Consider the following 14,420-nt stretch of genomic DNA (forward strand, 5'->3'; position numbering starts at 1 on the left):
GTGTTTTTCATGACTTTGAATATTTCTTGCCAGTCCCTTCTACTCTGCAACGTTTCTTCTGGGAAGTCAGTTGACAGTCTTATGGAGAGTTTCCTGTAGGTAACTAACTGCTTTTTTCTTGCTGCTTTTAAGATTCTCCCTTTGCCTTTAACCTTTGGCATTTTAATTATGTGTCTTGGAGTGGGCCTCTTTGCATCCATCTTGTTTGGGGTTCTCTGTGTGCTTCCTGGACTTGCATGTCTATTTCTTTTACCAAATTAGGGAAGTTTTCTTTTATTATTTTTTTCAAATAGAGTTTCAATTTCTTGCTCTTTCTTTTCCCTTTGGCACCCCTGTGATACAAGTGTTGGATCTCTTGAAGTTGTCCCAGAAGCTGCTTATACTATCCTCATTTTTTTGGATTCTTTTTTCTTCTTGTTGTTCTGATTGGTGGTTTTTTCCTTTCTTATATTCCAAATCACTGATTTGGTTCTCGGTTTCGTCCACTCTACTGTTGTTGCCCTGTAAATTGTTCTTTATTTCAATTAGTGTATCCTTCGTTTCTGACTGGATCTTTTTTATGCTGTTGAAGTCCTCACTAAGTTCCTTGAGCATCCTTATAACCATTGTTTTGAACTCTGCATCTGATAGATTGCTTATCTCCATTTTATTTAGTTCTTTTTCTGGAGTTTTGATCTGTTCTTTCATTTGGGCCATGTTTCTTTGTCTCCTCAATTTGGCAGCCTCCCTGTGTTTGTTTCTATGTATTAGGTGAGGCTGTTATGACTCCCTGTCTTGGTAGCATGGCCTAATGTAATAGGTGTCCTGTAGGGTCCAGTGGCACAGCCTCCCCTATCACCTAATCTGGTACTCAAGGTGCACCCTTTGTGCGGGCTGAGTACACCCTCCTCTTGTAGTTGAGCCTTGGTTGCTCTTGGCAGGTCAATGGGAGGGATTTACCCAGGCCAGTCAGTTGCAAGGATTGGCTGTGACTGATGACCATCAACTTCTGCCCTCCATGGAGGATCATCTCTACTGGAGCAGGGTGGTGGTGCTCCAATGTGGTCTGTAGCTCTCCACTGGGTGCGCAGGCCCTGGGATTTCCCAGGTGGTGCAGGCCAAGGTCAGTCTCCACCTGCATTTTGCCCAGGGTCACCCTGCCTGAGCTATAGAGCAATCTGAGATATGCTGGGCTTAGAGATTCCCAAGCAAAGCCAAGCTATGACTCTAGGCTGGCTGTTGCTAGTGTCTGGCCTAGGGTCACTTAGAAAGAGGTACGGGCCCTGGGGGCTCACTGAAGTCAGCTGTTACTTATTTGAAAAGATTTAGGAAGTTGTGAAGCTTGAGCCAAGACCAGCCATTCATATGGAAAAGCCACTGTTAACAGCTGTAAGTTGGGTAGGATGGAGCCTCAGGGGATCTCCAGGGCAGGGCAAACAGTGTTAGCCAAGTTGATGGAGTCTCAGATATGCCACCTGCTTGCTGGCTCTGTGGCTCTGCCGACCTTTCTGTCTGGGAGAAAGCTGTCCTCCAGCTCTCACCTTGCTGCCAGCCACTTCAGTTCCTCCGTTAATGCCAGAGCTTAATGCCAGAGCTCAGAGGGGGTGAGTCTGAGTAAGTTTGTTTATGGGTTCTTTAAGAGGAACTGCTTGGGACTCCAGAAGTTTTTTCCACTGACTCAATCCCTGCTATTTTTTGCAGCCTGAAGTTATGGGTATTTATCTTCCTGGCAACGGTACCCTGAGCTGGGGGGCCTGGTATGGGGAGAAGGACTCCTTGCTCCCAAGATATCCCTCCCAAATTTTTATTCAACACATGTGAATATGGTACCAGGCTGTTCCGCACCTCCATCCCCCTTACCAGTCTGGATTGATGTGGTTTCTTTAATTCTGTAGTTGTCAGACTTCTATTCAACTCTGTTTTTTGCTGGTTCTGAGTAATGGCTGTTCTATAATTTAGTCGTAATTTTGATGTGGTTGTGCAAGGAGATGAGCTGTATTTACTATGCTGCCACCTTGTCTAAGGTCCCTTTGATTCTAAACGTTTTTTTCTGTAATATGTTTGTTACCATTGCTGTCAGGGTTAAGATCTTTGTAGAGATTTTAAATTGAATTATTTTTTATAGTTAGCAAGTAGGAGTTGCCTTTTATCTTAGCCCCAAAGCCCATTTTTTAATTCAACACTCATTTGAAATTCAGCTCTCTTTGACCTCTGATTGCAGTGGGGAGCTAATGCTGCTCATCAGTGATTGGTTATTGAGATGGGGAAATATGATTTCTCCCCTAACAGCAAGAGAAGACTAGGAAAAATGGGGTCTATACCATGAGAATATTGCAAACTGTGAGCATTCTGCCCAGAGAGCTCAGTGCTGATTGGGATGCTCTGTGGGACAGGCAGAGGGTGGCAAGCCAGGAGGAGCAAATAGCCTGGGCAAAGGTGTGACGAAATAACAAGACAGGTCCTGCCTGGATCCACAGATCAGTCAGCTTGAGGTGGAGAGTAGTCTGAGGACGCAGTAAGAGAGAAAACAGAGGATTGGGGTTTACATCTGATTATAGGGGGTTTTAAATATCAATTTGAGACATTTTTTTCTTTGTTGTGCTTTGTTTTCTAAGTAGCTGGGATTCAGAGTTCAAATTCCAGCTCCATTGCTGACAAACTGTAACCTTGGACACGTTACTCTTCTCATCTGTAGGACCGGGGACAGAGGAGGAAGAAACTAGGGACAGGGAGGCAAGTAGGAGGATGCTGCAGCTGTCCAGGTGTGCAGTCATGGAAACCTGTTCAGGCAGGTGGTAATGGGGATGGAGGCTAAGAGACCAACTCACAGGTCTCATTCCCTAACTGGATCTGTGACAATGACAGAAAGAGGATGTGCATAGGTGATTTGAAAATCAGAAGCCTTGAACCTACTGAGCAAATTGCCTCTCTCCTCTCAAGGAAGGGTTTAGTAATAAGTAGTAATAACAACGACAATAATAGTAATACCTCCTGACATTTCTTGAATACCTAGCAAATCAGCTTTATGTAATTGCCTTACAGATATGTTTCTTATTTAATCCTCATAATAACCTACGAGATAACTGTTCTTGTTAGGACCATTTTCCGGATCAGTCTCAGAAGGGTGAAATAATTTGCCAGGCCTAGAATGAGCAAGTGATGGAGGTGATGTGATGTCTCAACCTGTCAGTGTAGACTGCAAATCCTGTGCCTTTTCCACTTCTTTATGATCCTATACCATGGAGCTGAAAGCTTGGCCGCTTTGAGCCCTGTTGCCTTTGGGATTACAGAAAGCTGTCTGGCCATCAAGCTTTGTGAAGAGGCCTCACTGGTGCAGAGCTGGGACATGTGCCTCTGTAGGAGTAGAGAAGAATGAGGTGTCTAGCAGGCCCAACTCACACAGACCAGGCCCCCAGTCCAGCACAAGGGGACCCAGGCTCCAAGAATGAGGCCCACTTTATTTCATCATGTCTGTTTTTCTTACTGGGAAGAGTACAATAGCATTGCTGCCTCTCCGTGTTTCATCCTAGCCAGTGTGTGGTCTGCAGTAATGAAAACAGGGAGCTCTCGCTAGTCTAAATAATTTTTTTAAAGCACACAAGCCTGCTTAGAGTTTTATTATAAAAATTTCTTCTTTTTGATATGCAGCAAAAAAAGAGTAATACTCTATGTACCAAAAAAAAAAAACCTGTGAGCTAAAGTTTGAATTTAAAAATAGATAAGAATATGATTATTTGCGGTATGAAAGGGTGCACCAATTTCCCTGATGCATAAAAGATGATGCCATTTTCAGAAGTTGACTCTGCACCTAGTAATTCAGGCAGATTTTGTACATGAAGCATGATATACCTGCATTTAAAAATGTCGGCAAAGCACACAGTATAGACATAGCATTTTTTTAGTTCTTTTCAAAATCTTAGTAGCATGACTCCTGATCAGCAGAAGTATTTAGCTCTGTACTCTTGGGTGCATCGGGAAATGTTTGATAAACATAATACCCACGGTACCAATGTCAGTTGACTTACATGTTCCTTGAATAAATTTTCCAACTGTGAAAAAATTTTTTAAAAAAGAGAACTCTTAAGTAAATTGCTTCTACACCAAGCACTTAGTCCTATGATTCAGATCTAAAGAAAGGTTTTGTTTTTAATGCAGTGCATAAAGTACCACATTGTTATTAGAATTTCTTAACAGAGTTTTGGAGGGTTGATATAAATTTTCTCCCAAAGAGAACTTCTTAAAATAGAACTTTGGATATTCAGGTATTCCAGTGAGTTGGTTGTTTAACATTTTAAATTCTCAGGATTGTTTCAGCAAGAAAGATTCCTGCAGACCATGTCTCTACTCCGACCACCACTGTTCTCACTTCCTTAAAAAAAAAAATCGCTGAAATCAATGGGAAGAACAGTCCTGTTTTTGATGCAAAAGCAGTGAAGGCTGCTACTCTTGGTTCATGTCAGGAGCCTATGAGTAGATGATACTAATGCACAAGGGACTAGACAGGCAGGGCTCTCAGATTCCACTTTGAGGGTGATAACTCTAGCATATGTGGGCTTAATCCCTCTTCTGTTACCAGGTATCTTTCATCATTTCCCTTTAGCAGTCCCTTTCCTTTAGTTTCATGAGAGATGCAACAGTAAATTTAATTTAAATGTACAGTTACCATGACTGTTTGCTTTTGGCAATCTGCTATATTTAACTTTATTCCTTGCTGAAATTCTGCAAAATAAATTCCTCTCAGGAACCAGTGCAGAGAGATTAGACTCTCGTGGTGTACAGGTAGATATAAATATAAAATAATATTTTTAATAAAGCAGACCCAGAGTTACTATTAAAAATGTACTCATAGAATATGGAATAACAGTGATGGTTTCCATTTTTGTCTCTTTATACTTTTTCAAACACCAGAGAAAGAAGCACCATTTGATAGTAGTCATAGGTGCCTAAGGAGCCACTGTGGTGTTTATTAATTTTCGTGTGATATGCCAGCTCTTCAGTTACCGAGTTAAATGAACACATCTTTATGCCTTTGATTGGTGTCTTAGAGATTTTACTCAACTGATTTCATGTTCCTTTGTTTTCTATTATTTTCTAACTTTTAGATGTACCTCTTTATTAAACAACACATCATCAGAATAAATGCCCACTGATCATGTCTGACTGCCATACTCTTTTTGTTTTGTGTTGCTTCATTTTGTATCAACAGCATTGCAAAACCATTTCTTTGAAATTTTTCTGCCCCCTAACTTGTTGACATGTGCTATAGGCATGGGCATGAATGTATATAGTTTTAAGGAATGTGCAGCCTGGACCCTAGTAGCTGTGAGTTCTGCACATTGAAAGTGGTTCCTTATATCTTGTCCTCTCAGATAAAATTATTCATACATTAGTTTTATATATATTACAAATATCTGTATTTGTGTACAAATAAATATATGTGTATATATCTATATGCATATGTGTATAGATGGATAGGTAGATACAGTATATTAAAAGCATTTATTTTTCCCTTTTACCAAAGTGGCAACTTGGATAACAGACTCTCAGAATTAGATCCAGGCATATCTTGGTGACTTTGTAAGCTGAGCCCCTGGATCTTGTTGCTCTGGATGATTTGCTTGCATTCCCCATACTTTCTTCTTTCTTTCCATAGATAAACATCATTCAGGGAATTGTAGCAGAAATCAACACCAAGACTGGGGAATCTGAATGCCGATATTATAAAGAACGGCTTCTTTACTTGGAAGAAGGCCAAAAGGACTTCCTGATTGACAGCTCAAGAGTACTGTGTTGTCATGGCGAACTGAAAAACAACCGGGGCGTGGTGAGTGGTTGCTCCCCTTCAGTTGTCTCATCCTGGGCCTCCCTCAGCACTTCATCCACTTGATGCTGAGTCTCCTGTTACTGTGCGTTTCCTACCCAGGGTCACATTCTTTAGACAAAAATGGCTTTTCCAGTGTCTTTTAGATCAGAGAATCCCATATATATGAATATGATAATTATATACATTTTAACATACATTTATGTATTATATAGTTATAATATATATAATATATAATAAATACCTATGTTATAATTTATGTGTATATACACTTTAGTATCAGAGAAGGAAAACTCTGACTCCAAAAAACCTCCGCTGCCTTGCGGCATACCTCTTCAGGGGAAAGGCTAAGGGAGTAAACCCCGACAGAAAATCCGGAGCCGGAGTCCCTAAGGCGGTTTGACTTTGTAGTCAACACCGGCAACTCCTGCGGCGCACCTGAAGCCAAGCTGTATTGACTCCGTCTTTCCCTTGGACCCTTCAGCTGCGAAGAGAGGGGGGGTCTGCTGCATGGGCAACAGCAGACCCTCCATATCACCCTGCCCAGGCTCTGTAGCTTCAGCTTCACTGGAGAGGACACTCCAGCGTCATCGCAAGATGTCGATTCAACACGGGAGGAGACAGATACCGTGTCACTCCCAAGTCGGACTGCACAGCCATTCTCGGCGGTGCAGATAGACTCTTAAGAAGCTACACCATCGTCTCTCGAGACGGACGGCTGCCTCCAACTCCAACACTTTAGTATATTATATAAAGTATATATTATGTACATATTTTAAAATTTCATGACCAATCCATAGTCAGAAAGAATTTTTGAAACCAACAAAGAGTTACCAACTTTATATTTTGTTTGATCAAAACCAAACACAGAACAGTTATCTTTTTCCACTTTGATATCAGTAAACAATGGGCAAGCTAGAGAAACAGCTCTTAAAGTGAATGCATTTAGCTTTGTGAGAAACTGTTTCTTATGAATTGGTACCCATCTACAGACTGACATTCTGAAGCCAGTGTTTTGTTTTTTTTAAATAATAACCTACCTCCATTAGCTGTATATCTAACTCTGACCTGTAAATACCCCATTTTTTGGCTTTTATTCCTGAGTAGTACTGAAATTGTTCTTCCTCTCTTATCATAGCAACTTGGACAGATCTCCCCTCAGGTGCTTACTACAGTGCGTTGTAATTCTCCATCTCTCTGTCAGTGTGTTCCATTATACTGTGCTCTTTTAGAGTGGACACTATGCCCTGTCAGTCCCCAGCACCTATTATGGGAACCTGGTATATACAAAGGCACACAGTCATGTTAGGTATTATATGTAATATATATTTAAAATCAGTGTTGAAAAGAGTCTCCACTTTGATTATATATTATCTTCAATATCCTGGAATAAAAGCTAAAACTATATTGAAGAGTTCTTAATAAAGCTATGATGATTCAAGAGATGCCCTTTGACCTGGACTGTGAAGTGACATTTAAGAGCAGGCTTGGGAATGTTACTTGAAATCAATGAGTACATGTCATAGTCCCCACAGCCCCCATTATCAGTGCTGCTGGATTCAGCCATCTGATGAAGCAAGGGAGGTGATGAGACCTGCCGCAGGCCACTGCTTGAAAAGTGTTTCTCTTTGACTGTGGAGTGACCAATTGCTAGAAAGTTGCATTCTACTTCTTGCTGATTTTCGGAAAGCACTGGTGGACTTCTAATGTTGGATGCTCTGGCTCCGTGACTGTTCTTTCTTGGAAGCCCTGTGGGATATAGTTGGGATGAGGGCTTATTCTCTTTCTGTCCATCAGTCAAGGATGAGACTCTGGGTGAATCTTATTAAAAATGAACTCTTAATTCATATGGCAGGCAGACAGATTTTTGAAAACAAAGATAGTAGTTGGGGTGAGAGGTTTGTTTTAGTTATTTTTTCCCCCATTAGAATTGTAGAAGTCATTATAAACAAATCTTGTGTCAAGAAAACAGCTTGAGTTCAATGCCTACCTTGCTGGAGGGTTGATTGAAGTAAAAAATGTGTAAATAGCTCTGATAATGTTTAGTATGTACAACAGCTACCAGCCTCTTCTCTCCCTTGCCACCAAAGGAAAAGTTTTAACATATTCTTTGTATAATCTCTCCCCTAAGAAAGCCCTTAACTTGGTTATTTTGTACTTTACTGTGCCTTCCCACTATTTTAAATGCATATTTAATATTTTGATAACATAAAATCTCACTGCTCAACTCCTTCACCCCAATATAGAATTATCATTTTTGTTTCCACCAGCCAACGTTTGGTTGAGCTTTAGTTTCTGTAGTTTTGTGTGTGTGTGTGTGTGTGTGTCTGTCTGTCTGTGGTGGGGTGTGGATGGGTCTCATTTCTCTGAAATATAAAACTATCTGATAATGCTCAGTGTGCTTCCCCTGCCCCATATCAAGATTCTAGATGTGTAAAAAAGGTGAAAAGGAATAAGAGATACAAGCTTTCAGTTATAAAATAATTAAGTCATGGCATATAAGTACAGCACAGGGAATATAATCAATATTACAATTTTGTATTGTGACAGGTGGTAACTAGACTTAACATACTAATCACTTCATAAGATATATAAATGTCAAATCATATGTTGTACACCGAAAGCTAGTGTAATATTGTGTGTCAACTATAATAACAGAGAAGATAAGGTATTAACAGGAACAAGTTTATGCCAATAAATTTGAAAATTCATCTGAAAAAATGACTCGAGAAAAATACATACTATTCTATAACAAACAAAAATTTTCAATGTGAGTTTCTACCCTTATTCTTCTGGTTTTCCTCTTTAAGACCACTAAATTGACAATCCCAAATATTTCCATGAGAAAAACAGAACCCAGCTGCAAAGTTGTGGATCTTTTCACTTTGGTTCCTAATCATTTCCAAATAGTGAGAAGAGTCTGGCACATGGAATTGAATGGAACCAATTTACTCCTGCTCCACCCGGCAAAATCACTTTTGTGATGTGGTTTGACACAGGCCTTTATTTTTGAGATTTTCTTTTTGCCCACAGTACACACATCAGTCGTCAGCCTTTTAAGTACAAGCTCTTCAGAGAACTGAGGTTCTGATGAACTTAACTGAGAAGGACAACTTCTTTGATCTTTTTTCTTTGTGGCTGCAGCAGCATGCTCTGGCTTCCTCAGAAATGGGCAGTGTTCCAAATTGGAATGCCTGGATGGATGAAGCTGATAATCAGCTCTGTGGTTAAAGGAACAAGGGGTTTTTTTTTTGGGGGGGGCAAAGATTAATATTAGGCTTTGATATACTAATCTCATCCTTTAGAGACTATTGCTCATTTGATCTCTTAAAATTATACTGGGTAATATAAACCAAAGTCAGGAAGGTATTAACTTTTTCCCCCTCATTACCCGTTTCATTCTATTCCCCTTTTTCATTTTTTCTTATGGGAGCTGGCGCTGTATGTGTCTGCACAGGTTCTGAACTGCAGTGTGAAGACAGTCTTGGCTGCAGGTGTCTGTAGGCAAAAAGGCCTTCTGGCAGGGGAAGGGGAGGCCTATGGAGGCGCTCCTATAACAAAGGCAATGGATGCATCTGCAAATGCCTGAGACCTACCTACCTTCTGTTCACCTGGCAGTAGACTTGAGTCTAGACGTGTGTAATCCGGTGTGAACTTCGTACCTGCAGACCTCTGAGGCCAGTAATCAACCACTCATTAGATTGCTGCTTAGAGAAATTGTGTGGATTCTTCTCTTCTAGAAACTGCATGTTTTCCTGTTCCAAGAAGTGCTTGTGATCACTCGAGCCGTCACCCACAACGAGCAGCTCTGCTACCAGCTGTACCGGCAGCCAATCCCTGTAAAGGATCTCCTGCTGGAAGACCTGCAGGATGGAGAAGTGAGGCTGGGTGGCTCCCTGCGAGGGGCATTCAGCAACAATGAGAGAAGTATGGATGACAATATGTTTTGACCTGTTGAAGGTTTTGTGGCAGTAGTGATTCAGAAGGCGTGGCTAGCTGGTGAACAGAGAAAAGCCATGGCCTTGGAGTCAGAACTGCATCCCAGTGCTATATCATCCCTGATTGATTGTGTAGCTTTTTCCATTTCTGTGAGTGTCAGTTTTTCATCTGCAAAGTGGGGTCGCATGCATACCTACTCCATAAGTTTGTTGTAAGGATTAAGTAGGATGCTGCAAGTGAACCTGTCTACACATAACTGGTGCTTCTTAAGCTCCCTTTCTCTGTATCTTTCTATTGGATAAAAGCATGCTTAATACTAGATGGTCCCTATGTAGAGACTAGTTGTGTAACAGTGGCTTCTGTAGTTGAGCTGCAGACTTGTCTCTAAAGAGATATAAGAATAGTCGATTGGGTAGTAGGTTTATCTGTACTTACTCAGACTGGCATCTCTAACCTGAAACTAAATAAACAAAGTTAACCAAGAGAAGCTAAGATAGCAATGTCTATCAAGCATCTTATATGTGTCAAGCACTATTCTAGGCACTAGTATACACTGGTGAACCAAACTAAATTCCTTACCTCTTTGGAGCTTACACTGTGATGGAGATAGATGAGAACCATGATATTCTGGGGGCTGTTAAGAAAACTAAATCCAAGAAAGGGGATAGATGGAAATAGCAGTAGATCTGTTTTAGATGAAATGGTCAGGAAGTCTTCTTGGAGAAAGTGACATTGGAGCCTTTTGGGTTAACATTGTCATCATATTGTCTAAGTAATTAATATGTACTGCCTCTTACCTACTCATCATTCCCTCCACCCTAGTTATAGCAGTATTAATAACATATTTCTTGAACACCGGCTATGTGCCAGACATTGTATAAGGACTTATATTTATTATCACATTTATTCCTCATAATAACCTTATAAGGTAGGTCCTCTTTAGCTTCTCTTTGTTTTCCCGCATTTTACAAATAAGGAAACTGAGACATAGAGGAGCTGAGGTGCTTGCCCATGAGCAAAGAGTGGAGCGTAAGTTTGTCTCAAGCGGTGGTTCCCAGTCTTAACTACAAGGCTCATGCAAGGGAACTGACTGAACACAGATGCTTCTATGAACCAAGTGTTGCATGTGGCATGTGGGGCCCATTAAACGCTAGTTGATGTTGTTATTAAACTAAATAAAGTGTCTTCCATATTGCTCAATACTGTTTTTTAAATGCACATAACTCCTGTTGAGGTAATTAAAATGTACAGTAGTCCCTCTCTATATCGCAGTTCACTTATCGCAGCCTCTCTGTATCGTGGGATTTTTAAAAATATTATATTTAAGTATTTATCGCAAATTTTTCGCTATATCACGGGATTTTGCGGTACTGTATACATATGTTGTTAAAGTTACGTAGCTTTAAGAGTGTAGAATAAATGTAAGGTTCCTACTTGGCGGGGGCAGGGGGGGTTCTGGAATGTAATGCGCGCGATAAGTGAGGGAATACTGTACTTTCACTTTTAAACGAAATCGAATTTATAACAGCTCTGTGTCATTACATATCTTCTCAGTCACTGGTTGCTAAAGGAAAAGGTACCATTATGTGGGGAATTGGAGGCATGTTTTGATGTTACAAAGAGCTTCTTAAACTTGAAAAAAAAAAAAATCTCTAGCTTGAAGAAATTGTTGAAATTGTAGACTATCAGGCAAACCTTAGACCTATTGAATCTGCCCAGACATCTATATTTTTGATAAGCTCCCCAGGACATTCTGATATACAGCCAGTTTGTCAACCAGTACTTTGGGGTCCTCTGAAACATGACCTGGTTTTTCTGGGCTGATATCCATTTGCTAGCTTTTGAGGGCAACTGAGCTAGACCTGTGTCAATTCTGGTTGATTGATGGTAGCTGCAGGGCATTGTTGAGCCATGTCCTGGATCGGTGGGACACATTTTGCAATCAATTAGTGATGTCTGCCATGAGTACTAGAGGTTAGTGACACTACATATGTTATCTTTGGCCTGGGGGAATATCATCTGTCCATTGACCTTTTTTTATCTGTTTTTCATTTCTAGTTAAAAACTTCTTTAGAGTAAGTTTCAAAAATGGATCCCAAAGTCAGACCCACTCATTACAAGCCAATGACACGTTCAACAAACAACAGTGGCTCAACTGTATTCGTCAAGCCAAAGAAACAGTTCTGTGTGCTGCTGGACAGGCTGGGGTGCACAACTCCGAGGGACCATTACTAAATCCCGCCACCGGGAGCAGGGAGCCACAGGGAGAAACAAAACTTGAGCAGATGGACCAATCGGGCAGTGAATCAGACTGTAGTATGGACACAAGTGAGGTCAGCCTCGACTGTGAGCACATGGAACAGACAGGCTCTTCCTGTGGGAACAGCAGGCACATTGAAAGCAATGTCTGACAGAGCATGTACTTCCAGGAAGTACCCTACCTGTAAAGTATTTGCATTCCACTCATGGAACAATTTGGAGAAGCACTTTTTAATACTTTTGTGACCACGTTGACCCAGTCTCTTGTATCTGTACCTTTGTTCCTAGTACTGTAACTGCCAGCCTGTGGCAACAGTTCTCCTGTACTGTATTTCACAAGTGTCTGGATGGACGAAGAGGTACTTGAACAAGTTATTTTCAAACGTCCTGCTGGATTTTAAAAAGAAAAAGAGTCTCTATAAACTACTGTTTCATGTAGCTTCTTACAGAGTCCTTCCATGTTTCTCTAGTGCTTTTCTAGCTCTTTGATGTGGTAGCTGAAGGCACAGAATTTAGGGGGCCTTGCAAATAGGGCATGAAGAAGTCACTTGTGTATGAGGAAGTCACTCATGTATTGTGATGGCATTTGAAGGAAAACTGGAAACCATCAGTCATTATAGAGAACTTGATTCAATGTTACACAACCAGAAAGCATGTAAGCATCCCTGGAAGTTCCGGAGGCTTAATTTTTTTGCAAAGGAAGAATCACCCTTTTGACCTTGTAATGTCATCCAGTGCAAATTTGATGCAGTAACCTATTAGGACATGAAATAGAGCCTGACCTTAAAAGGACCAGCACAAAAACAGCTGTCAGCTCTAAATCTTGAACTGAAATGTGCATTGTACCCAAGAGTCTCTGTCATAGTTGATGGCTTGCCTTGGAGAGTCATTTCTACCCTAAAAGATCAGAATAGAACTCAAAGGGCCTGGGGAAACCTGACAGGATAACAAGAAAGCCCATCTTCATTGTGTTTCATGTGCCAAGGCCTACTCAATATTTTAGAGCATAAATGAAGAGATGAGGAAAAAGGACTGAAACCGAGTCAGTGACTCTGTTTATAGAAACATGTGAGAAAGAAGAATTTGGAAGAAGTACTGTACTTCATGATGACATGTGAGAAACATTAAAAGAGAAAAGACGGTCCAGCGCCCTTCCGGAAACAGCCAGAGCCTCGGGTTCTCCTGTTCTACTTTTGGGTCCTGAGTTTGCCATCTCTTACTCTGCTGGATCAGCATCATAATTATTTTCTCCAAAGGCCAACTTAATTAACTCTATGATTAATTAGGATCAGGTAGCCAAACTAGTGTCTCTTTGTCCAGCCCTGATTTACAGTACAGGGTGGGTCATAGACCTTAAAAAAAAAGTTAACTGAATACACAGAAAACCTCCCTGAGAGTGTAAATATTTGACCTGTGCAAAATTATACCCACACCAGCACTAGTAGTAATGATGCTAAATTATTGCCAAAAAAACGTTTTTTTATTCTTCTGTGTCTTTCAAGTTTACAGAAAAGAAAGCAGTAATTACTATGTTGTCTTTTTATTATGTACATCTATCGTGCATTCAGAGAGGCTGTGTAACAAGATTTAGCAATATAAAAACAAGGTATATTACTTATTTTCAAAAACAAAAATATTATGGTCAATTTCACCCTGTAAACATGTTTCTGTATTTATAGATTTTGAACATGGTGAATTTTTTTTTCTATTACAAGTTTATTTAAAACTGCTTTGTTTCTCAAGTTGTTACTGATTTAGCAAGTGAATGAACCTGTTGCAGCTAGAGGCAGAGAAAAATTGATGGTGGGGAAAAGAATGAATCATTCTTTGCAGGGGCCATCGACCTCAGCCAGTGTGTTGAGAAAAGAGGTCTGTCAAGTGCTGGCCTTCGGGAAGAAAGTTAATGAATGTCTTGATGAGATGAATGTTTTTGTATAATGGCCTTAAACTTTTCTGGGAGCATTTCAAATAAATTACATTAAAATGTTGTCCTCTTTGTGTACCGTTTATGCCCTACAAATGTCAAATTTCAACTATGTTCCTCGGAGGCCCTCCAAAATTTTTGCTAGTGCCCAAACTCAAACTTTAAAATAGGGTGCGGGTTGAAATGAATGCTTTGCTTTGATCTATCAAAGATTTTTGCAGAATTCAGTATTTCTAAGATCATTCTCTTGGCATTCATTTTATTTATTTATTTATTTTTAACAACTATATCTTGAATTTATACCATGTGTCAAGTGACAAGTCAGGATTGTTATAGGAAAGAAGTGTTGAATCTCACGGTTAGTATAGAAGACTATTGGAGAACTCAACTCATGGCTAAACAATTGAAGACAAATTTCACTTTGAAATTCTTTAAGATTCAGTCCACTCTTTCTTTAGCATTTTAGTTTTATTTCCCCAAAGAGTAGTTTTTAAAGGA

At 40.3% G+C, this 14,420-nt stretch overlaps 1 protein-coding gene across 5 annotated transcripts in view; it reads left to right on the forward strand.

Moving 5' to 3' along the window:
- Nucleotides 1-13,986, forward strand: part of ARHGEF3 (Rho guanine nucleotide exchange factor 3) — a 313,957-nt gene extending 299,971 nt beyond the window's left edge. For all 5 annotated transcript variants that reach the window (XM_090283994.1, XM_090283993.1, XM_090283995.1 and 2 more), the window contains 3 exons: nt 5,633-5,803; nt 9,541-9,727; nt 11,798-13,986. In XM_090283994.1, coding sequence (XP_090140120.1) covers nt 5,633-5,803; nt 9,541-9,727; nt 11,798-12,150 — 711 coding nt within the window. In that variant the 3' untranslated portion in view covers nt 12,151-13,986. The remainder of the gene's footprint in view (nt 1-5,632; nt 5,804-9,540; nt 9,728-11,797) is intronic.
- The last annotated feature ends 434 nt before the right edge of the window (nt 13,987-14,420 follow it).

This window comes from Furipterus horrens, unplaced genomic scaffold, assembly GCF_987537825.1.
Source record: "Furipterus horrens unplaced genomic scaffold, mFurHor1.1.pri manual_scaffold_7, whole genome shotgun sequence".
Taxonomy (NCBI): Eukaryota; Metazoa; Chordata; class Mammalia; order Chiroptera; family Furipteridae; genus Furipterus; species Furipterus horrens.